A 25,834-nucleotide genomic window follows, 5' to 3' on the forward strand; every position below is an offset into this window, starting at 1 on the left:
AACTAGTGTGTACTTATTTGTCTCATTGTTATTTTTATTTTTATCCTTATACTTATCTTTATTTTAAATTACTAAATTAGAAAATTTATATTCATTATATTCTCTTGTACTTAGTTTCATTTTATTTAAAAAGGATTATTTTTTCTTTTATTATTTTGTTAAATATTCATAAAGTTTATTTCAATTCCTACGATATTTTTTCTTTTATCCCAACATTGATTATATTCTTTTGTGCAGATTTATTTAAATGATTTTATGCAATTTAAAAAACACAAATATCAATTTTATTAAATTAAATAGTTTTTTGCACATATTTAATTATTTCTATTCGTTTGTAATACTTTTATTTATTTTTCACATGACATTAAATCGTTATAACATGTAACATTCCAAAAATACAGTATAAAATCATACCATAGAATATTCACAATTAACAATATTATAGTTCAATTCTGAAAGAGAAGAGATACGTTTATGACCGAACGGCCTTACAACAACACTCCAAAATTTAAACTTTACAAAACAAAAGTCTAGATCGAACGGTTCCAAGACTAAGCTTACACCGATCGGTTATACAAAATAGAACCAATTTTAACGATCGAACAGTCCTATGGTTCAACTTTCACTTCCACTTCTTCCAAAGCTTATTCCAACAAACATTTGTCCCCTCCTACTCACATCCACAGGATGATCATTGCAACAGGAAGAATAACCGGACGGACAACAAGACAAGACAGAAAACTAGGGTAAGCTTATGTAATTTAATTAATTCAGTAGAACATATAATTCACACAATTCTGAGATAAATCAATAGGTCAATCATGCAACAACCAATCATACATTTCCAACTATAATCATACAGCAATGCATGCAATGACCAACCACTTTACTTTGACTGTCCGAACTGTATGAATTCTGTGTAGCTACGACGTTTTTGCACCTGGGTGATGTAATAGCTGGGATGCCCTCAACAGCTGCCACCTGAGGTTAGTCCGTTCCGCCCAAGTTAATCTTATGGATTAGGACCTCCTGTCATTCTCACACATGACTTACTCCTCTCTACTTGAGAATGAGTAATCACAGAATATCAGGATAAACGTCAGCTAAGCATAACCACATTCATACTCTACCATTCCAATAACCAATCCTGAGATATTCCTCCCTGGAATACTCTTTCATTTCCATACTATTTCATTCATATTACATTTTAAATACCATCATATTTCATCATCAATACAGTCAAACCGAACCAATAAAAACCAGATCCCATCTTAGAACAGAACTAAAATAGATAACCTTAGTCTTAGAAGTAGGAACGAACAAGAGAATACATTTTAGACTAACATAACCGAACACTTGGTGTGAGACCGAGCGGTCTTTCACTTATCCACAGAACAAGACCGAACGGTCCATATGAGATAAGACTCATCAGAAGCCTAACACTTATGATAATACGGAACGTTTACCAGCTACTCAACAATTATGACTGAAAGGTCTTTAGTAGACAGAACTCAAAGAATGTATGGAATACTATAGAATACATATAATTAAACCTAACCGAAAATGATGACAGCTTTTATCTGAGACCTAAGAGTTTAAACCGAACACTACAAACTAGGACCGAACACTTTTATTCCAAAAATAGTATAATTGAGTATTATGATGAGACCGAGCGTTTGGTTCAAAACCGAGCACTACTGAGATCGAGCGCCTGGTTTAAGACCGAGCACTACTGAGCTTATACCAAAATGAAGTAATATATATATATATATATATATATATATATATATATATATATATATATATATAATACAAACACATAACACTTATTTTCAATAAAGGATATCTACAATATCTACGACTTTAAATATTATTGAATACCTCAACTAAGCTGATTACAAAGTATAAATAGAAAGTTATACTTAGACCGAACAATACCGAACGATTATTCACAATTGAACTAATAGAAAACCGATCGGTCATTAACTGAAATTCTCTCCAAAAGAAGAATCCAGTCCATACCGAATGCCCAAAGGAAAACCGAACGGTCAAGAAAGACTATCGGCGACAATTACAAAATTATGCATAATACTGCAGATTTAGAATCAAACCATATTTCTACCCAGTTTGCACCATGTATAACCATCACTCACATACAGAAAATCATATAACACATTTATAATTCATCTCAACCAAATATATATACAAAACATCAAACATCCAAGCCAATATTCAAAACAAAGAATCATAATTAAATTACAAGCTTCCCTTACCTCTAAACTTAGCCGAACTCTCACAGTTGCAGGATATGTCTCACCACTACCAATCTTGTACACTTAGAGTTCACCGATTACGAAACTGAACTAAGTAAAAGACCAGAATTGTTATCAGAATTTCGTAGAGGAAAATGATAAACTCATGCAACTAGAAACTTGGCTTGCATGTGCCAGAAACAACCGTTCTAAAAGAGAGAATGAACTTACCAATTCAAACTATTTACTTGATCAGTGCAAAGTGAAGCCTTTGCCACCAGGAGAACTCAGGCGCTGCCTGAATGATGATCGGAAGAAGAAAATGGTAAGATTTTGTAGAGAGAAGAAGAAAATTGTAGACAGAAGGAGAAAATGAAAACTCAGAAGGTTGAAGATGAAGAGTGCATGCAGAAAAAGTGACACGAAATTTGAAAGTTTGAGTTTTACACCACCGTCAAAAATCGATCGGTCACTCAGCTGTCCACACCTGTTTTTCACTTTCTGATTTTCACTAACACCTGGCTTCCACTCACACAGGGTTTTTAAAGTTCTAACATAACATCTTGTTACTTTTTTGTTATTTTTTTCATTAAAAATATTTAATTAATATTTAAAACATTAAGGAGACAAATACTGTATATTATTATTCGATGGAGACGAAAATGAAATAAAATTGAAATAAAAATAAAAATGAAAATGAAAATATTTTTTTAATTTGAAAATAAGATACTCAAATCATACTCATGCCACTGATGAAACTGGGTGAAAATGAACCCACATCATTAGTCATATTATCTTAAGAAACCCGATAACCTTGTGAGAGGGATGAAAGTATCTAACGGGATGAAATGATGTGTGTTACTGTTGAAAACTGGGATATCTAAAATTCAGTCCTCTAAATAAAAAATAGACATTCAAAGTTCTGTTGATTCATGATGAACACCTATTTCCATTCTTAAAAATATTGATACTTGCGCCCCCTCGCACGTTTATAAAGGGTATCGTATCACCACAATTCCTTTTACTTATAAAGAGGAAAGTAAAAAAAAGTATTCTTTATGCGTTCACTGTATATTCAATCCAAATTTAGAAAGATTTGGACGTTTCAAGAGAGAGGCGATCGAGAATATGCATCTGTAAGACATGCCTTTCAAATCAACAAGTATAACATGTGTAACCCAAAGGAACAGAAGTTGTCAGTGAATGTTTGACCTTCCAGAACTACTTAAACAAAGGCATTCCTCTTTCGGATAAAATGAAAATCGCTTTCTGAAGTTCCTATTGAAAATTGGTGGTTATACCAACTAAACCACAAACTTACCAATACCATCCATTTCCACACAACAAAAATAACTACACGAGTCCAAAATAGGAGAGAGCATAAATATCATCGTCGCTATAAATAAATAAAAAAGGAAAAAAAGAGCCTAAAAACACAAACGAAACTTGGGGCAACGATATATAGAAAATTGGCCACTGAATCAAGCTATCAAAGAGACCATAAAAGATTGACCGAATATTTTTTTCATCTGATATTGCTACAAAATCATTGTTTCCTCAATTAGCTAAACATATCATAAAAGAAAAATTAGAAATAAAATTAAAAGAGGAGTTCAAAAAACGCATCGCATTATATTGCTGAAATGATAAAAGATACAAGTTGCAGATGGACCTTACTGTGTATTTATAGAGAGCTTATTAGGGTTTAAAATTGCTTCTAACAAGCTTAACACATCAATATTAATAACACTAATACGAAATCACGTCAGGAAATCAAGATTAACAATCTGAATTATGTAGTCAGCGACAATGACACCAAAGATATCAAAAAAGTGTCTTTATACATTTGTAATTTAGCTTAAATGTTTGCACTGAGTTCAAAATAATCTGACAGAATGAAGGAACACGACTACAATTCTAGATGTTAAACCGCACAATACTTTGCACTAATGTATATAGAACAATGGGGTATATAATAATAATCCATCTCACATGACGCTATTCCGAAAAAGTGTGGGGCAAAATTGTGCCAAAACCTCTCAGCTTTTTCCTCACTCAAGACTACAGTTAACATCTGCAACTAGAAATCGATAGTTAATCACCTTCAATCGTACTCAACTTACGGATCCCCATCCCACACCCAAGCGGAAGTAAACAAAAATAGAGTACAGTGTTGTGGATCCAAAGTATAGAAGCTCCTCAATTTACTGTTGCACAAAATCTGCCATGCAGCACGTTCCAACACAATGTATCTTGAAAGGGAGAATAGTAGACCAGGAAACGGCACTCCTTTTACTGCTTAAGTGACAAGAAGCTGACATTTTGACAAATCTAATTGTATAAGAACTATACATATCCCTTTTTCTGTTTTGAGGGAGGGGGTGGGAGGGAAATTTCTTCGACGACTAGTGAATAAACTCCCCTCTTACATGTGTTATATGTTCCCGATAATAATGGGCAATTATTTCCATCATAAAACATCCTAGGATCTTTTCATACATTGCTGCCCAACCTCCACAAATTGTAGTTCATCTAGCAAATACCAAAACCTTCTTATTGGTAGGATACAAGGAATGAATCTGATATCCTCAAAACGAACCAAATGTGTTCGGTATCAAAACACCACTCTCTGGGTTCTTCTACGTCATTCTGTTACACTAAATGCATTTGTCGTCACTCTCCCCCACCAGAACCTGCTTCTATCTAAACTGAATTGTATCATAAATTTTAAAATGCTATACATCCCATCAGAGACATGTATGCCAAAACTAGTGACATCACTGCAACTTTGCAAATTTATTTGCCTAAATCACTTTACTGTTATGCAGAAATGTAATGCATCTGCATAAACAAGGCCACACCAGAAACCAATAGGATGCCAAACTCAACACTCTTCAGTCCAGCAAATGATCTTTTATCATTTCCACCAAAAGTTTAGTTTACAGCTTCAAAGAAAAGAACCTGAGGTTGTAGATGCCCTCTTTCACACATTGTAACAACATCCGCCCATCCACCAATTACCTGGTCATTTAATAAAAAAATTTAAACACCAAGAATGACAAAAAAAATTCATCTGTTTATTAAATTCAACTCACCTTGACAGTCTTATCATCATACATAATCCATTGTTCATGGTCATGACTATAAGCAAAGCAATGGTAGTGCTGACCATAGTAGCAAACCTAAAAGGTTAAATAACAGATTAGCAAACATAAGACAGACAATTGGGGCAAGTGTTATTGTCATAACTGTTTTTTTCACCCAAAAAAGATGTTGCTAAATCAAAAAAAAAATAGCAGAATGACGTAGGGGCCGTTGATAAAAGTATATTATTTAGCTCAAGCTTTCATTTAGATTTTTTTCCCTTCATTTTATTAGAATAAGCTCATTAGTATGCAAATGGAACCCTTCACCGCCAGAGCAGTTCCTTCAGAGAAGGCAACATTTTTAAAAGAATTTTCATGGGCAAATGTTAATAATAAAGCCAAATTCATCTTAGATGCTTGAAATGAAATTAAATATAAACATTCCTTACGTATTTATCATTAAAGTACATACCACTGACACCAAGTTATGGGTGCATTCAAGATTTAAACCACCATAAAGGGCACTGATATTGATTGTGGTGCTCAGGGCAGCCAGAGTTGCTGCTATATCATCAGCACTCTCACATGTATTTTGCCAACCTAGTACTGTAAATAATAAACATGTAAGTGAAAGTATCTATAAAGCATATAAAAAAATGTCAACATTCCATAAGCAACAACCTTAGGTACCTGTCATAAAAACATGGGGTGGAGTTGAGAGAAAGTGATGGATGTGGTTCAGCTTGCCACAACCATCAGCTTCTGGGTCGCAAGCCAACTGATGGTTCATCTCCACAAGATTCAAAAGATTATCAAAGAAACTTGCAGAAGACTTTTCCTAACAAGTGAAAGGGATCCAGATAAGGTACTTGACAGGCATAATTTTTTGTCCGTGCTCCCACAGCAGAAAATAAGGAACACCAAAATTTGTCTAGTGTAAAAAGAAATTATTCATAAAGCTACCTTCATATCGCGTAGGGCACTGGCATTTATATTGTGAAAGAAGGAAGTATATTTCATATGTCTGGATTCAAGACCACAGTGATAGCAGTTCATTTGTTCAAAAATGTTCATTCCAAAAAGTGAGTGTGCTATACAACTATCATTTGCACAATCCCAGGATCCCACGCAGTTACTTTCAGCTGATTCTGCATCAGAAACACTTGAACCACGCGTAAATGACCGATGAAGGCAGTCAAATATCACTGCCAGTACCTCAGAAGCATCATTCATCTGAGCCTGTCAAATGTCAGTCCGTATATTAATTAAACCATTCAAAGAAAAATATATCTTCATTCTTTGTTTATGTTAATGTAGTTACCTCCTGGAAGAAACTACTGTGAGGATACAGATTACTTAGAGCTATCCGCAAGGATGTAGGTGCAACTGCTTCTCTCCTTGAATCCTTTGATGCAATGTCCAGTGCAGTAAAGATTTCGTACAATGCACAGACAACGCAAGGATTGCCCACATGATCATGCTCTGTTCTTGATCTGCCAAGAAATTCTACTCGAAAGCGTCTTAAATGCCACAATGACTGAGCTCAACAGAGAAACAAAATTGCTTTAGGCCATGGAAAATAATAATCAACAAAATAGTACACCAGTAGATATTATCCTTATGTGGAAAACTAAGACCTACCTGTATAATAACATTGAGAAAACAATTATATTCACCCACTTCATTCTTCAGTCCAGTACCAAGCAAAGTAGCTCCATCCAAATTATCCGTTGGGTCTTCTCCAGGCCGGCAATCAACACTATCTACCACTGAAGAAGCTCTCTGGGACATCCTTAAACTGGAAGCCAAAGGCAAATTTCCCCGAGCTTGAAACGTGTCTGATAAGAAGAACATATTTTGAGGTTAGAGTATTAGAGAATCGTCCAGGTTCCATAAACCTAAAGATAAACCCAGAATTACATTTTAGAGCAGGAAACATTCGCATCATTCTCAGAATTCAGTTAATAGTTTATGTCAACTTTTTCTTGTAGGTCAAGTAGAAATTATGCATGGGGTGGAAGGCCTCTCATGTTGAGAGGAAATCTCTCCTATTTAGGTATCGTATATATTCTGTAGACACCTAGTAATATACTTTTAGAGTTTGTAAATCACACACGCACACACATAATTAATCCTGTGGAGGCTAGCACAAAAAACGAGAGGCCAAAGGGTCAGAATAGGAGAAAGGTAAGCCTTCCAAAAAAAAGACCATTCAAGCAGTTTCGTTTTATTTCTTGAGTGATTTACAATGAAGTGGATTTCGCACTAATAAAGAGATGTGTTAAGTATAAGAATCCATCTTAGATGTATGTAAGATAAAAACAATTGGACTATACAAGCCTAGAATGTAAATGTTATACCCAGGCTTTGGCGTACAGCAATTTCAAGATCAGCCTGGAATCTTTCCTCCTCCGCATCTTCAACAGGCAACTCTCTCTTCGCATTTGATCCGTTGTTTTTCCACACTGATGCCATATCCAAGCAACAGAAAATCAATTTTCACACACCAAAGATGCTTTTTATTATTAGTATTATATAAAATATCTTATAAATGCCTTCGACTAGGCTTACCAACTGAAATAAGATTTCAGCATGAACAAACATTGCAACTAATATTGAAAGAATCCTCCCAGGAAAGAAAGCAATAGTGACAAATTACATTTTAACCAGAAACTTCTTTTATTATGAGAAGAAAGTACATTGGGGGAAAAGGATGTAAATAAGTATTATTTGAAAACTAATCCCAAACCATGCAACCATTCAATCCATAACAGATAAATCATTATAACTAAGCCCATCAAAAAAATAAACAAATAAGCAGAGTCATTAGAGAATATAATTCGCAGACAAGTTTGGCTATTAAATTTCCCACCACAGTATTAGCCACAAAATGAACCTGATAATATTACTGCTAGTGAAGTTATAATGTCTTCGAAGAGAATGATGACACAATGACAGATGAATGGACTCGGTTAAAAAAGATGAGTAAACAAACACCCAACAACTGACTTACACATGTAAAAGGACTAGGATACTTCGTGGTGCAAAAAGTAAAACAAGAGGTCTATATCAAGATATTGAACCCACAATTCTACCACTGCAATCAAAATGTCTAAACAATGTACGTTTTGTAAGCCAAGTATATACAGTGCCACAAAGTAGTAACACAGTTCATTCTGAGTGAATACTGCTTTTGAAAAGAATTGAGTCAAATATGATAATAAGACCCCAATTTGGCAATTATGCAGCACTGCGTAACATCAAAAGAGTATTTGAGCAAAGTTAAACTAACCATTATTATTGACTTGACTGTTACTAAATTTAAATTTCTCTCTTAAGTGAGACTCAGGATGTGTATCCTCAGTACTCTCTTTTTCTGATGAAAAAGATTCAATCTTTCCATCGACTGGTCTGGAGGAATTCCTCCGTTTATGTTTTTTTCCAGTGCGCCGATCAGCCACAGGTAGGCCATTCTCTCGAATAACTCCATTAGGCAAATCTGCTGCAAAAATGAAACAAATAAATGCAAAGAACCTAAAGTGAAAAAATAAATAAATAAACTTCACATTTTAGGACATCCAAACCACCAACCTTGTTTAACTTTTGACTGATGCAAATAAATGGAACCGTTTGCTGTGGGCATAAGCACACCATCCAGACTACTTCGGGATCCATTATCCTGTACCAACTGGTCCTGAAAAATATGCATAAGTTCAGAGGTATATTCCTTTAATAACAAATTCTCATGTATAAAGTATTATTTCCTTTCATTTGTTTGTTTGCAAAGTAGTATAATTCCTACTGGTAACCGTGCAAACCAAGTAACAGCAAGATTAATGACCACCGCAACTTCTGTCTCCCTAAGTGAAGCAGGAGAAACTAAAAATAGAGAGATTCCTATTTGCATAGTTTCTCTTACATGTTTGTATGAATCTGGGGAACCCATATCTTCCTTTGTCAGAAAATCTTGAAGATCTTCCACTTCTAAGTACAACCCAGATGACCTTTTTTGTTGCTCTGCAAGATGCCTCTGTTTGGCTTCATTTTCTATCCTTCGCTGGAACTCCAAAGTTTCTTCAAGCTTTTTTTCCTCCTCTTCTAGCTCAATTTTACGTCTAAATTCCTCTTCGAGTTGTTCCAGGTCATCATCATTCATAGAAACAACCTCATGATCTAGGAAGTCACTTTCAGGTGCAACAAGATTGGAACTATTACAGAAACACATCAAAAACAATTTTAAGACTGACAGTGATTTTAGAGGATAGCACAGTAAAAAATATAAAAAATAAAAAAAGAAGGAAACATAAACTGACTCAGGAATTGTAGATCCCACTGAGAATTGCACATGATCACCCGAGGCCTGTAAGAGAAAAAAAGTTTAGTCGGTTGTCAAAGACAATTAGTCAATGACCTCCATATATAAACATATTAAACATCCTTGACGAACACCTTCAAATCTCTTGCTTTTCTGTGATCTTTATTCTTCTTCCTATCTTTTGTTTTCTCGACATGTTTTGTGTTCTCACTTCCGCTTTTAACAGTCTTCTTGGAATCTAGAGCAAGTTCAGCCAAAAATGCTTCACTAGCAGCATCAGACTTCTCTCTTGCATCTTTCTCGGCCAAATCTTCCAAAAGTGCCTAAAATATAGAAAAGGAACAATTACTTAAGATAAAGGTAAAACAAGAGCACATGCTTCACCAGTTTCAATACAAACCCTCAGGTACGACTTCACTAGAGGCACTAATATTGCTCGATAATCATTAGCAGAAATAGGCCCAAGCTTGAATTCCAATTGCTGCATCTCTGTGACACTCCTAATTATTCGGGCATCAATTTTGCTAAGCTACACGGTGAAAAAGGAGCGTTAGAACATAAAAGCAAAGAAGGATATCCTTGCTGTTATCTCTATAGACATATGAAACATAGAAACTGACCTCTATAGATAAATGCTCCTTCAGTTTCTGAATAGCATTTTCTATGCAGCCATCCATTTGATGCAAGTAGTCCTTCATTCTCCATTCATCTTCTTCACCAGATTCCAAGTCACATAATTGAGAAGTCACACCAGCATAAGCTTCCTTGTAACCAAATTGATTAACATTCCTTGCTTCTGCTTCTTGCAAAACATTTGATATAGCATCCAACTCAAACCTATTGCTGACATACATCATATCATTCTCACTCTCAATGAGCTCTTCTCTTCTTTTTCTTAAGACAGATTCATAGCTTCGCTGAACAAATTCCCCAAGAGTTTCCCTCTTCTTACCTTCTTCAAGACATAGATCCTCTACTGTTTGCAGTGCTTCCTCATAACTTAAACGCTCACCCTTTTTCTCACATAGTCCCTGTAGGTGATAAAACTCTTTCTCAAGCATCTGGACAATTTCCTTCCCTTTATTTATTTTATCTTCTCTGATCCGCAGCCATGATGTCACTTGATCTCCAATAGGGGAACTTGAAAATATCCAGGATAGCAAAGCATTGTTATAGCATGAAATTCCATCTGGAGACCTTGGGGTGGTCACATCATCCAAGACAGACCCCTGATTTGTACCAGCAGTGACTTGTGTTTGCAGTAAACACTCATCCAGTAGGAGTCGTGATGCATCTCCATCGAGTACAATCTTGTCTTTAATCTCGGGACCCTGAGTGATATTCAGTGAATCATTTGTGGGACTACTACCTTTATCAGCATGTCTGGCCAACCCACATGCGTGAGATATTTCCTGCAGAAATTGGAAAATTGTCTTAAGCTGTGAAGGTCCTAGAAAGCATATGCACATTGGTGTTTGGTCCACGCCATGATTTAGAAGTTGCGAACCAGCAGCGAGACCCTGTATCTCACCCATAGTAAATTGTATGACCTTGTTCAGATGACTAGCAGCAAGACATTTATGCCTAATAAGAGTCTCAAACATGGCATGGATTTTCCCCAGAAGTTTTGCACGCTCAGGATCATCAGATACTGGCCAACAATCAATAATGCGATCAACCACAGATAGTTGGTCTTCAACACCTTCTCTTACATCATTTTCTATAATTTTGCAATTGTTATTGCATTCTTCCAAACAATTACGAAGAGTGTCCCCTGAACTTTCCTTCTCAATGTAAGAGCTGCTTGCTTCTTTAAAACAAACATTATAGTCCAGAGTATGATGATCCAAGTACAAATCCTCAGGAAGTGATGGACTTTTGAACCTTGCTTTATTATCAAGCATTCTAACTGCAGCTAAGACATCCAGGGGCTTCCAAGAACAATTAAGAATCATCTCAATCCATTCACTATCCACATTTTGGGGCAGAAGTCTCTGCATCTGTGGCGACAGACTCCCCATATGCTCTTGCACAACATGATGCCTGTGAGAATCCGGGTTGGAATGTTTCTCTTCACAGTTGCAGCAAGCCCAAAATTTCCAAGTTTTATTGGCCTCGGCATAAGACAAAGCCTCTGACAAGATATCATTCGGCAAAGTATCCTTCGAAGACCCATAGTGCGACTTAAGATCACAAATTTTAACCCTAAGAAAGTCCTTCTTCCTATCCATGCTAACCGAATTCCAATAAGAATGTACCCATTTCATCCTTTCCGCTGTAAAGCCACTCTTTTTCACATTTCCATGCCTTCTCCTATCACCAATCCTCTGACCAGATCCTCCAGAAGAATCCAACGGTCTGTCATCCCTATCTCCTTCATTCGGAGATTGTGGTGCCTCTGACTTCTGCTGCAAAAGCCTGGCAGCAGCCACTCGCACTTCAATTTCCTTCCGTCTTTCTTCGGGCGTCTTGGTCACCTTCTTGATTTCATTAGGCCTTCTAGTTTGAACCAGCCTCACCTCCATCGGGTCCTCTGGGGTCCTCCTTATCGGAATCAATCGAAATCTCTCCTCCCCGTTACTCAAATTCTTCATCCAAGACGACAAGGAAGCTATATTCGACTTCTGAATAAGCTGTCTCAACTCATTCTGCACATGCGCAATACGCTCCTCAGTAGATGATGCTTTCTGCTCGCTCTCATCCTGCAACGTCTCCTTGGCAGGATCACTGGGGTTCTCGATGGCCAGCCCCCTCTCGCACTCATGCACCACATCCTCGTAATCCTTACCTTCAGTTGCCGCCTCCAACATTACCGTGGCACGGAAATGCGCGTACTCAACAGAATTCGGCATAAGCTCCACCGCGCGGCGCGCTGACTCGAGCGCGTTCTTCAAATGTCGCTGCTTCGAACTAGGGTCGGTGATAACCGTCGCCGTTTTGAAACACATGAGACTGTGAACTCGGTGGACGAACGCTGAGTGAGGCGAACCCTCCTCTCTGGCGCAAATCTCCCGCAACAGCTTCATTGCCTTGTTGTGGTTCCCTCGGCGGAGCGTCGTGAGAGCGCGCTCGCATTCGAGCTTGATTGTGGAGTACTCAGAACCCTCGGATAGAGGCGGAGCCAATTCGATCTTGCTAGGGTTATGTGGTTTGTGATCGGAAACATTGCTAACATCAGCGTCCGGCGAGGTGGCACCGTTGGCGGCTCCGCCGACGCCGGATTGCACCGCCGGAGAAGCCGCCGCGGGTTGTTTCGTGCGCGGAGCAGGGTTTCGCTTTTTGTGCCCCATCGATTGAGTTCATACAAATCCGATTCGCGTGCATAAACACCCGTGTAAGAATCCGCAAGCGAGCGTGGCTGTGCGAATAAATTTAGAAGCGATACCAACTACGAAGAGGTAGAGAAAGAGAAAAAGAGTGACCTTACCTAGATAAGTGGCGGAGGAAGGTAGTGGGTGGTAGCCGGCGATAACGGTTATGGAGAAGGATCGGCGGAAGAATCTAGAAGGTGCTGAGAAATTTGAATAAGAAGGGTTTGGGAAGCTGAGAAGGGAAGAAGACAGTGAAGAGAACAGAAGAATAGAGAGCACCTACCCACACAAGAGGGGTGGGGTTTGATGAGACGCAGAGCAGGAAAATACTGATAAATTAATCAAATAAAAATACAGTGAAGAAATTACTGAATTATTTATAAATAATAAATCAATCAGATCAATACTCACCCACTTTTCTTTTCATTTTCTTTTTTCTATTCTGTTAATTACATATTTCTTTTTATTATAACATGAACAGAAAAATTAAAAGTTTTAGTTTTCATATAATAAATTATTTTAGTTTTCTAGAATAATTTTATTTAAGATGAATGTTGACATTTAATTTTGTTGTTTTAAGGAATGACATGGGTTTACATCATGGGTCAGATTATTTATCACGTCATCTTTCAACGACCGACCAAGAATAAACATATATTTTAACAAAATTATATATTAAATTAAACAGAGTAAATAGAAAGTTGAGAATACTATAGTCCTAGTAAAATATATCACAAGTTTTGTAATACGTATTATTTTGTAATAATTTCGGGTCACTTTCTTGAAAATGATATAAAATACAAGCTTTATCTTATCTGGTTGAATAATTATTATTCTATGTGGAAGCATGCATAAGCTTTTTCCTTGTAGTTAAAATTAATTGTTTTAAGTTGATAATGAAGAACAATTTAACATTTAATTTTATACTGTGGGTATAATTTATAAAATATAAATAATTTATACATTTAAATGTATGGTAAAACATTTTAAATTTTATGTCTGTCAAAAAATAATAAAATTAAATTTAAATTTAAAGATAATAAATATGTTAGAATAAATAACATAAAATCATTAAATTAAAGAAAAACTTTTTAAATCATTGTATCTAAATAATAATTTCTAAAAACATTTATATTTACTATTTAAATTTATAATTTGATGTATTTTTAGTACTAATTTTACTTACAATTTATTTATTAACATGTTAGTTTATTTGAATTGGAATGGGAGTAGAAAGGGGAAAAAATTAAGGATAAAGAGGGTGGAAAGTTATTTAAATTAATTAAAAGTAAATATATTCGAATAGAAAGATTGTGATAAATGTGATTAATGTGGTAAAAAAATTATTATTACTAAGTAACATAGTTTATTGTAATTTTTTATCAATTTTTTTTTATAAAATAAGATCTTATTACATTAAAAATAATATCTTATTACATTAAAAATAATATCTTATTAAAGCATAAAAGACTATTTCTTTCTTGCATTAGAAGATATACCAATAACTATATCCAATTATAGTTTTTCTTTCTCTATACTTATTACTAAATATTTTATTAAAGATATTTATATTATAGAGTTGAAAATATTTTATGAAATTTGTTATATTTTCAAAATTCTGTACACTTTGACAAAGAGAAATGTCCAGGGTTTGTTATATTTTCAAAGTTTTATAAGCTATATCTTATGCGTTTTGGAGGATTATTTCTTAGTAATTATTTTACCGTTAATTAAAAAAATGAGTCATAAACCCATAACAAAAACAACAAATCTAAAAATGAAAAAATATAATTATATATATAACTACACAACTATATATATATATATAACCAAGATATCAATCCTTCCTTACCCATTATTCAACACTTTCTATAATTTTTATATGATTTTTATGTCTCTTCAAATACTTGTATAAATATAGTTGCTTATTTATTTCCTCGTAATATATGAATTAATAAAATCTATATATATATATATATATATATATATATATATATATATATATATATATATATTCTTTACTTTTAGATTTGTTTTTTTTGTTATCGGTTTATAACAGTTTTTTTAAGTAAAGAGGGAGTGTAATAAAACACCTTAACTTTTAGATCGATATGTCTAGATATCCTCTTTTTCTATGGATAAAAGATCTAATTGATAAAGGAAGCATCGTAAGGATCAATTAACACGGTTTTCAATCGATATAATAAAAACTGCTTCCTTATCTCATGATAAATAAAGAAGTAGGAATCACTTATGTAATAAAGTGGATTCCCTGATATTTTGAGGAGGTGTAGTATCAAATTCCAAATTTTCTCTTTACTTTACTTATAAGAACTTAGAAGATAAGAAAGAAAAAACTTTTACCAAGATTCTATAGAAATGAATCTATCATATATTTTTGTATATGATATATAAAATCGAGATATCACTGAGAAACAATTATCCAAAACAACGAATGCATTCTAAAGTTTTTTACATTTTTATCGTACAAAACTATGAAAATATAACAAAACGTACAAAACTCTAAAAATATAACAAAGTTAGAATTGTTTATGGATATTTTCCTGTATAAAACTATCAAAATATAATAAATAAAAAAGTTATGAAAATACAAAAGTTAATATTTAAGAAACATAAATAACAATAGAAATTATAAGCATCTATTAAACCATTTGTCTTTGTAAAGAGTTGAGTCATTGACATTTTCGCCTTTAGACAAAGGTTCATTCAAAATCTCTTTGATTTCATCATTTTCACGAACCTCTCCAATTTCACCAAATCATCATCTCTAAAAAAAACACTTCAAGCCAATAACCAATTCATTCGAATGTGATTATGCGTGTGAAAAATTAGAGAAAAGTCCAACCTATAGTAAAATAAAATAAACATGAGTAATGAATTTTCACACACTAATGATTCTTCAATCAATTATTTAGTTATTCAAATGTTAAGCAAAGCAAATAAAGAAAGTCACCAAACAAGGGAGACACATAGTAGTAGTCAAAGTATCAAACCTCCCAAAAGATAAATTACTCTTTCTAAAATTTAAAAACGAAATTTAATAACAATCAAAATGAAAAGATATAACACAACCCTCCAATCAAAAATCAACCTCAAACATCATAAATTATTTTGTTATTAGAATGGCAAACAAATAAACCAACCGAGCTAGTGTTGGAAGTACCACATTGACTATAGACATGACAAAATTATAATATATAAGTGAGGTACAAACCTCACCTTACAAGTTAGTTTTATGGATTGAATTAGGCTTAAAAACTATTAATATACTATAAATATATATTCAATTTTTTAGTGAATTGTATCTAACAAACATCAAATACAAAGTTTGTTTTAACACATCAAAGTTTCTAAACATAGTTCTATTTACGGCAAAATTTATCATTTTATCCGATTAAAAAAAAAAAAGCTTTCGTACATCCATATATCTTTCTCTTCTTACACATATTCTTCAAAATAAATATTTTATGTCATGATTTTATTAAAATTTTATAGCACTAAACTTTTTGCAATGAGTTTTAAGAAATAAGAATCATAAACATATTAGTTGGAAAAGAAGTTAGGATTCTTTTGAAGATACAAAACTTAGATGGCTTATAGAAAGTTGGGCTTTATTAGACAATAAGCGGATCATTAAAATTTGACTTTCAATTTGTTCAATGTGAAGTCATTTTTTATTTATAATTTTTACAACCCATAAATCATTTTCTAAAAAAAAGTTTATAAATTTTATAAACCACATGTAAAAAATGTCTCTAGACTATACAATCTAAAATTCAAAACAATTTTGCAGGAAAAAAGATTTTCAAATTATACCATCCAAAACACTTTATTCCTTAACCCATCCACAGTAGAACATAAAAGACAAGAATGACGACAAAGGATGACACAACAAAGAAAACAGTTTAGTCTTTTTAAACAGCTCATAAGAGTGCACAAACAGTGTGGGGTGCAGAAAGAAATAACCCTTAATCAGTTTTCTAGGTCCATCAACCTTATCTATTGTCTTATTTCCCTTATATGCAAGGTGTACACAAATTTACGAATTTATAAACACGTGTACGCGTGCGTACAACGAGTCGATACCATAAATTTTCCTAGGAAAAACTTATATGGAAGTTAAAATATACACACAAACCTAAAATAAATGCCTATGATATAACTTTCTAATTTTCAATTTGTAAACTGTATTTATTTAAAATAAACAAATGATATAAAGTAGAGTAATTTTTTTGATCCAACACAATGATGGTTTAACATGGGGTTTTTGGCTACTTTTGGTGTAACCGGAAAAGTAGCGAGACATTGAAGTTCATACATTAAAAATATGGGTTCTCCACATTATCATTCAACGTGCATTTGTTAGGTAACACATAATCTCATTCAGACATTCTCACACCATAATACTATTTTAATATACATTTTTACATTTAAAAAATTAGAGATTAAATTAAAGTTGCACAGTCCAATTCCTTGACGTAGAAATGATGAGAGGATAAATTTTCTTATCTCTCGTTGTTCTTTGCTTAGATGTGTAATTTTATTATTTCTTTTACTTATTTAAATGAAATAAAGAAACCCAACTTTTTCTATTTGATTTCGTAAAAAATAGTGCATTTTCTTTTTTATTTTGATTCTCTTTTATTTTTGTTTCTGTGGTCTTTCTCCTTCTGTTTTTTTTTCTTCCACAAATCGAGTTGTGAGTGAAACGTAGTTTAAAATTGTCATATAGTTAAACTATAATTAAATTTTTTAATTAACTTTTCAAGACAAACGCACTATTTTTTTTATTGTATTTCCTCTTATTGGAGTGGACCAAGGTTGTGAAGTGATTGGTTCTAAATACAAGAAAGGAAGTTACTTAAACGATTAAACTATATAAAGAAAATGAACTTGATTTTACAGTGTATGAATTGAATATCAAGAATTTGTTGATAAGGTTTAAAAGGAATAACTTTTCAGAGGAGAAAAAATTGCACATTACCCAGTAGCCAACACTTTATAACCTTTCGATGTAGAAAAAGCTAATCATATCCTTGTTTTTTTATTTCTTTTTTCTATAGAAAAGGGGAAAACAAGGCATCATAATTGGTTGACTTTTGCGGAATATTATTTTGCTCCAAGTGGGTCACAGCTTTTGTAAAATGTAAATAGAACATACCTTTTGGATTTCTATTAACGTTGAGATATTGACCTTGTCAAAAACAAACATCACTTGGAAGTATTAGGTTGTATTGTTTAAATATCATTGAAGAATCGATTGTTGTTGTGACAATTAATGCAAGATTTTCAATGTTTGCACCAAAGAATATGCAATGACGTCGGTAGAAAGAAAAGATCAGGACCAAGTCTCAGAATTAGTGGGTGAGTTTGATAGGTGTTGCAATGTTATTTATATCACTGAATCTTTCAAGTAAACTTCAAGCTGACCAATACAACGGTTATATGATTCCATCAACAGCAAATGAAATAAACCGTAAGTTTATTTTTATAATGTTTGGTCATAAAAATGATTGATTAATAAATTTGCATGTGAATTTTGAAAAAAAAAAAGAACAACATTTATGTATAACTAGAAATCTAAAAAGCGTGACGCAGAGGCCCCAACCAGCCAAAAGGCAATAATAGGTCCCATCATACACTTTATACTTTATAAATTAAAATATAAATAATAAAAAAACATTTTCCAGGTGTCATTGCCCCACGGAATGATCCATAATAATCCAGCAAAAATTGCTCTACCAATTTTTCTGCTAAATTAAAAATATATATAATTCAATGTATTTAAAATTGAGAGAGTTAATTGAACTAAAAATAGAAGAAGGTTGATTTCCATGTTTGGAAAGTAAGAAATGAATTAGGACAACCTGCGGCGTCTACTGTTTATCCATAATGTGGAAGCAATCCTTAAAACAACTAAGAGAATGATTTAATTTTGTTAAAACCAATAAATGCAATATCACGGTCAAATAAGGTTCTCAGAGTCAAACACCTTCCAAGTGAAATAAAACTTCACTATTATTCCAACACCCCATCATCATCATCATCGTCGTCGTCTTTATCGTCACCATCCACCTTCTTCTTCTCCGTTTCAGTTAGCCGGAGATATGGGGAACTGCAACGCGTGCGTGAGAGATGACGTGGCAGAGTCAAACCGCGGGAGAAAGAAGAAAACGAAGCCCACCAACCCTTACGCGGAGGAGGGGCTCCGTTCGGGAGTTCCGATCCGCGTGCTGAAGGACGTGACGTCGCGGAGCTTCATCGGGGACAAGTACGTGATAGGTCGGGAGCTAGGTCGGGGGGAGTTCGGGATAACGTATCTGTGCACGGACCGGGAGACGAAGCAGGAGCTGGCCTGCAAGTCCATCTCCAAGCGCAAGCTCAGGACCGCCGTTGACGTGGAGGACGTGCGGCGCGAGGTCGCCATCATGTCCACTCTTCCGGACCACGCCAACGTCGTCAAGCTCAAAGCCACTTACGAGGACCAGGAGAACGTTCACCTCGTCATGGAGCTCTGTGCCGGTGGCGAACTCTTTGACCGGATCGTCGCACGTGGCCACTACAGCGAGCGTGCGGCCGCGCACGTGGCCAGAACCATTGCTGTGGTCGTCAGAATGTGTCACGCCAATGGCGTCATGCATCGAGACCTTAAGCCGGAAAATTTCCTCTTTGCGAATAAGAAGGAGAATTCTGTACTTAAAGCCATTGATTTCGGTCTCTCCGTGTTTTTCAAACCTGGTACGCGAGTGAATGGATTTGTTTCGTTTCGATCAAATCAGACAGGAGCGTTATGAATGCTTTGGGTATTAAAAAAAGCTTCATGTTTAAGATTTGAACTCGATGTTGCTAATTAAGTTGGGTTAAACGTTGATTTTACGTGTGGGTTGATTTCTTTATACGGGTTCGGTGTGCTGATGTTTTCTTTTTAATGATTGGACAGGGGAGAGATTTTCTGAGATTGTGGGGAGTCCTTACTACATGGCACCAGAGGTATTGAAGAGGAATTATGGGCCAGAAGTGGATGTGTGGAGTGCTGGTGTGATTCTTTATATTTTATTGTGTGGGGTTCCTCCGTTTTGGGCAGGTGTGTGTTGTTTTTTTCTCGTTGACAAATGTTGATAGTTAATGTGCTGTTGTGTTTTTGTGTTTTGGTTGATTGGTGGGGTGTTTGAATTCTGGTGAAATGGTTTGATTTGGTGTAGACGACGAACGAGGGGTGGCTCTGGCGATTTTGAGGGGAGTGATTGACTTCAAGAGAGAACCGTGGCCTCAGATTTCGGACAGTGCGAAGAGCCTTGTGCGCCAAATGTTGGAGCCTGATCCCAAGAAGCGCTTGACGGCTGAACAGGTGCTTGGTAAGTACTTTATGGTTTGTGAAGCAAGATGGGATCAGAATGTTTAGGCTGCTCAAATTTTCCATGTACGTTGTTCTTTTGTTTTTGTTTGATAAGAGTATTCTCTCTCGTGCCCTTTGTTCCATTGCCCTCTCGTAAAAGAAAACAAGAATTGGTGCTTATTTGAACCCTACGACCAGGAGGCCAAATGGCCTAATTACTTGGAAAGTGATGCTAAATGTTTACCGTCCTCAAAAATGTTTGCAGAACATCCCTGGTTGCAGAATGCAAAGAAAGCTTCAAATGTTCCGTTAGGAGATATTGTGAGGACGAGGCTTAAGCAGTTCTCTGTCATGAATAGATTCAAAAAGAGAGCACTTCGGGTTAGCATCTGTTTCAGTCTGTGCATAATTTTTAACTCGAGTTTGGTATGTATTGGAAGTATAAGGAAGTTTGGATGGTGGTGATTTGTGTTTCTTTGAATGAATGCTGTAGGTAATTGCAGAGCACTTATCTGTTGAAGAGGTAGAAATCATCAGAGACATGTTTACATTGATGGATACTGACAAAGATGGCAAAGTAACATACGAGGAACTGAAGGCTGGGTTGCAGAAGGTTGGTTCACAATTGGCTGAGCCAGAGATTAAGATGCTGATGGATGTGGTAGGCTTCTGTGTATACTATCTATATTGCAAATTTTCAGTATAAATCCACTTCTTTGATTGTCATTACGATGGCTTATTTGGTGATCTGTTGCAGCTCTTTGAAACTATTTTCTGTTGCATGATTTCTTGGCATGGAATGCAGTTCTACAAAGAAGTAGAAGTGTCTTAATTGGCTTTGAATTCTATTACATTACATAACCTTTTACTTTTAATGACTTAACTAATTCATATAACACCAATATTTCATTTGAATGGAGCTTTATCAATCTAAAAGGATAGACTACATTTTAATCGAATTGCTATTCACACCCTAAGCCTGGAGTTCTGAATTGTAATGTAGATTTGCAATAACAAATTTGTGATTCGAGGATGTTTTCTATTCTATTAATTGCTTAGGCCGATGTTGATGGGAACGGAGTACTTGACTATGGAGAGTTCGTAGCCGTGACAATTCACTTGCAAAGAATGGAGAATGATGAACATTTCCGAAAAGCATTCATGTTTTTTGACAAAGACGGGAGTGGCTATATTGAGTTTGGTGAGCTAGAGACAGCATTAGTAGATGAGTCGGGAGAAAATGACACTGCTATATTGAATGACATCATGCGTGAAGTTGACACTGACAAGGTTTGACATTTTTGCTCATAACTGTTGTTTTGTTTTATTTTCCATTTTACAGGTTTTTTTTTTCTTACAAACACTGCCAATGCAACATAAAGAAAGCAGATAGGCTGTTACAACCTGTAGTCCTACATATCTAATTTTCTCTCTTATAAGATTTTATTACATAGTTTAGAACAAATCATGTTACAACCTGTAGTCCTATATTTATAATTTTCTTTTTACACAGGATGGTCGCATCAGTTATGAAGAGTTTGTGGCGATGATGAAAACTGGAACCGATTGGAGAAAAGCATCTAGACAGTATTCAAGGGAGAGATTCAAGAGCTTGAGCATAAATTTGATGAAGGATGGGTCACTTCAGCTTCATGACGGAATTAGTGGTCAAGCTGTGGTGGTTTGAGGAAGAAATTATTTCTTTGTGTAACGCTCGGTTAATTTCTACTTACTGTGCTTGAAAAATCTCTCCTTGAAAGCAAGGGAGTTTTGTGTTGGAGCGTTTTGAAGCATAGAGATTTGGGTTGTGTGGGTTTTTCAGTTGGATAGGGTATGCTTTGGAGGCTGCATAGTAAAGTTGTTTGATAGATAGATTGTGATGTGCTGTCCTAAAAATGTCACATCACGTATTCTTTGTATATCTTTGTTGGTGTTCCATAATTTCATTTGTAAATGTCATTTGTCTAACTTTTTTTGTATGGGGTTTGTCTCTGAATATCCGAGAATGTGAAGTGTCTGTAAAAATAATTCAAATTTGTCCTACAACAACATAGATATCCTGTGCCCAGTTTTTTTTTTCTTTTTTTAATTGTTTAATTTATATATATATATATATATAAAACTGTGATGCATTTTAATGAATTCAAATACATTACTCCTATCACTATGTTCACGAACGGACAGCACTTCGGTCTCTGATTATTTTTTTTGGATGCATTAATAACTAATACACATAAGTTTTTTAATCTGAGTTTGACACTAGGTCATATTTTTTTATATCAATTAAATAATATGTTAACATTCAACTAAAATTTAACCTGGGCTTAAATTCTTGAAATATTTATGAAAAAGGTATTGCAAGTCTCTAACAAAAAGAGAGTTACTCCCTCTACCACTACATACTGCTTCCTACACTTCCTCATTCATTTTTTGTCCTTTGAGTAATATTTAACGATGTAAATATACGTTGAATTATTAGACGGACGTCTACATCCCTGCACGGATATTGACATCCGTTGAAACTGATGTTGATATCCGTATTTAAGTTTTCTGTTTCTCTCCTTTGCTGCACAGGTATACATGGCAAACTTAATCTGACAAACTCTTGACATTGAGGTTTGCAGCTTTTTAAGGTGGTTGATACAACCTTATTCTGATGGAGAAATAAAGCCAACAAGTTAACTATTCTTGCTACTTCTCAATTTGTTAAATAATGCTGCAACTTTCTCCTTTTCTTTTTAAACTGTAACATATAAAGTTTTAACTTTCAAGACATTGCAATGTCTTCTTTCAGGTGGACAACTTCATTCATGCAGACATACATCCTGGAAATATCCTTCTTCGAGTGGCTCAGAGCAAGTTGGGAAAATGGTTCTTCAAATTAAAAGCCTCATGTAGTTTTTCTTGACGTGGATATGACTGTGGAACTCTATGTAGTGAGAAGGTGTAGGGAGTACTTGGGTGATGGAGAGAGCAACTCCCCTAACAAAATTGGTATACAATTTAACAACTCCTTTGTTTAGGCCCAAACTGTACCGCAACATAAATGGTAAGCTTTTTACAGGCCCGCGAACGTACCTTGCAGGCCAACCTACAAATAAAAAATTAAACAAATAATGAAAAGGGGAATGAAAAATGGAAATGGAAATTTCTGACATGCGCAAACCCGAATAGAGAAAATGATGTTTTAATAGTTAGTTTTTTCCTCTCCTTTACCATATAATCTATGGTTGCATTGCAGGGAGAGATATTTATTTAGCGAATAAAATTTTTTAACCAGCGATTACTGTTTGGACAGGGGTTTTTCAAACTTTGCTATAGAAAAAGTTAGGGGTGCAAGAAGAAAAATATGGGGTGCAGGAAGAATCACCGTCATCGAGGTAAAGAAAGAATAAGCCCATTAAGAAAAGGCCGAAGGTGCATACGAGAAGAGCGTGCTTCTTCTGTATTTTCTACGTGTGTTTTTAAGTTTTTTTCCCAAAAAGATAGACGAGTCAGAAATAATTTTTTTATTTCTTTAACTGTTTACATTTAGCATCCATTTCTATATTATCACCGATGAAAACCATATGCAAATGTGATAATAAAAATAATAAAATTATTATTATAATAATTATGTTTTATAATTTTATTGTAGATAATTTTTAGTTTAAAAATGCTCAAATTTAAAAAAAAGTGATTAAATTTTTTTAAAAAATCATTTAAAGAGTAAAATTATTAAATAATACTTATTAAATGGTAAAATTGAAAAAAAATGTAAAAAAAAAACTTAATCTTCTTTATATAATAATATATTTTATTTTTCTCATTTTTCATTATCAGTTGACTATGATTTCTCTTCCTATCAATATATTTCACTTGGTACATTTAAAAAAAAAAAAAAATATATATATATATATATATATATATATATATATATAAAATCGATGTTGGTTTTACAGATATAAGTTATATATATGGGAAATATGATAGCTAATATTGTTGGTGTAGGCAGGCAGCATAAATTAAGAATAGCAACATGTTATGGTGAGTTAAATAATGGACCTACTGTTATAACTCACCTTCAGCTACTTGCCTCCCCAACTAGCTAAACTCCCGCACCACAAATTCATTACATATGGATAAGTGGTTGAAGCCTTCATAAATACCATTCTCTTTTCTTCAAAAAAAACTTCAATGGTAAATCAAACAAAACCTAGGATCTAAATTAATATTAGGTATCACAGTGAAAACCCATGCAAAAATGTCAACATGACAATGAATGAAAGCTAGACCAAGCTCACTCACTTTTCAAACATCATATAGCTTTTCAGTAGGTCAAAGCTTGGATTTGTGCGTACAAATTCATATTTTGTCATTGCTCAATTAAATCTCAAGCCATGCATGCAACCCTGTTACTGATTTGATTGATTTCTGGTTCGTATCCACCAAAAATATTGCAATGTTCTCACATCGTATTCTCACCTCTCATGCCTTTTATTTTATTTTGTCGCATTGATGTAATTTAAATCAATGCTACTTTGCTTTGGTAAAGTGGATGACACTTTTCTCTTTTTCTTGAGTTGGAGCAAACGTAGAGACATTGTACTTTAAATAATTTCCTAAGTGCTTAAAATGTCAATGAAAAAGGTGTAAAAGTATGATAAAGTGGTCGAGAATTTTGATTTGATGAGCTACGGCCGCGATTCCACTTACAGAAAGCAATTCCCTTATGTGAATCTTCCTCCAATTTGTCATTGCCATGTGATCCCTTTTCATGCTCATAACTCTCAGTCGTTATAATATCTATGAAACGAGAAAATTTTTGTCACCACAAAACTGACTTGTAAGATGAGGTTTGCACCAACATACTTCCTTCACATCGAGGTATAGGCATCTCGAGCGTCATAGTAGAAATTAATGGAGTGATCCGATAGCAACCTCACAATGGGTGGCTCTAACCATGACTCTCATACCATATTAAGAAGTGAGCTTTAAGCCTAACTTAATCCTACAAAATCGACTTGCATAATGAGATTTACATCCCACTTATATATTATAATTTGGTCTTATCTCTAGTCGATGTGAAATTTCTAACAATAAAGAACATTTTTACTCAAAACAAAAATGCAGGAACAACTAGAAAATAAAATATTGTGGTATGAATCATACGAACTATGTAATTCACTTTTTTGACAAATTCAGTGATTTTTTTTCATTATGAACCGAAAAAGATTAAAAAAAATAGAAACCGAAATAATTATATTTTACTTTCCCATGTTTTTTTTCTAAACTTCGTCTCATGTGTGTAAAAATTTGTTGAATTTGAACTCAATTTTAAACTATATATTGTCGTGTTCATGTCTTTTAATAACTTATTTTTTTGTCACACCAAGAAGAGTCAAAGCAAAGAAAATAATCACAGTGATTATTACGTGATTGATAATGTGATGGGATATCCTTAAATAGCAGTTAAAACAATATTTAAAATTAGTTTTATATATTTTATGATCATGCACACTATATAAATTTAA

At 34.4% G+C, this 25,834-nt stretch overlaps 2 protein-coding genes and 1 long non-coding RNA gene across 5 annotated transcripts; 1 reads left to right on the forward strand and 2 right to left on the reverse strand.

Annotated features, from left to right (window-relative positions):
- Positions 1-431: 431 nt before the first annotated feature.
- On the reverse strand, positions 432-2,593 carry LOC148206951 (uncharacterized). 2 transcript variants are annotated; one of them, XR_015786648.1, is made up of 3 exons: positions 2,484-2,593; positions 2,274-2,363; positions 432-670 (listed from the first exon to the last, which is right to left on the reverse strand). It is a non-coding gene; the product is annotated as an uncharacterized LOC148206951 (long non-coding RNA). The 2 variants fall into 2 exon arrangements; XR_015786647.1 differs by having other exon boundaries at positions 2,274-2,358; positions 2,484-2,578.
- Positions 2,594-4,074: 1,481 nt separating this feature from the next.
- On the reverse strand, positions 4,075-13,280 carry LOC124834653 (uncharacterized). 2 transcript variants are annotated; one of them, XM_088105020.1, is made up of 16 exons: positions 13,081-13,279; positions 10,274-13,011; positions 10,054-10,182; positions 9,788-9,976; positions 9,652-9,698; positions 9,258-9,546; positions 8,930-9,032; positions 8,631-8,840; positions 7,699-7,803; positions 6,980-7,176; positions 6,660-6,875; positions 6,302-6,577; positions 6,029-6,176; positions 5,811-5,944; positions 5,348-5,434; positions 4,075-5,273 (listed from the first exon to the last, which is right to left on the reverse strand). In XM_088105020.1, exons 2-16 carry the CDS (start codon positions 12,941-12,943, stop codon positions 5,187-5,189), a joined length of 4,887 nt encoding a protein of 1,628 aa, XP_087961146.1. In that variant the 5' UTR covers positions 12,944-13,011; positions 13,081-13,279; the 3' UTR covers positions 4,075-5,186. The 2 variants fall into 2 exon arrangements, with proteins under 2 accessions (XP_087961146.1, XP_047165357.2); XM_047309401.2 differs by having other exon boundaries at positions 8,631-8,837; positions 10,274-13,280.
- A 5,658-nt stretch (positions 13,281-18,938) lies between these two features.
- LOC124834654 (calcium-dependent protein kinase 10-like) lies at positions 18,939-22,393 on the forward strand. The gene is made up of 7 exons (XM_047309402.2): positions 18,939-19,723; positions 19,926-20,069; positions 20,188-20,340; positions 20,587-20,702; positions 20,815-20,982; positions 21,381-21,611; positions 21,835-22,393. The coding sequence occupies exons 1-7, from the start codon at positions 19,093-19,095 to the stop codon at positions 22,006-22,008; spliced, it is 1,617 nt and encodes a 538-aa protein (XP_047165358.1). The 5' UTR covers positions 18,939-19,092; the 3' UTR covers positions 22,009-22,393.
- The last annotated feature ends 3,441 nt before the right edge of the window (positions 22,394-25,834 follow it).

This window comes from Vigna umbellata, chromosome 1, assembly GCF_029865625.1.
Source record: "Vigna umbellata cultivar VRB3 chromosome 1, Vumbellata_1.0, whole genome shotgun sequence".
NCBI lineage: Eukaryota > Viridiplantae > Streptophyta > Magnoliopsida > Fabales > Fabaceae > Vigna > Vigna umbellata.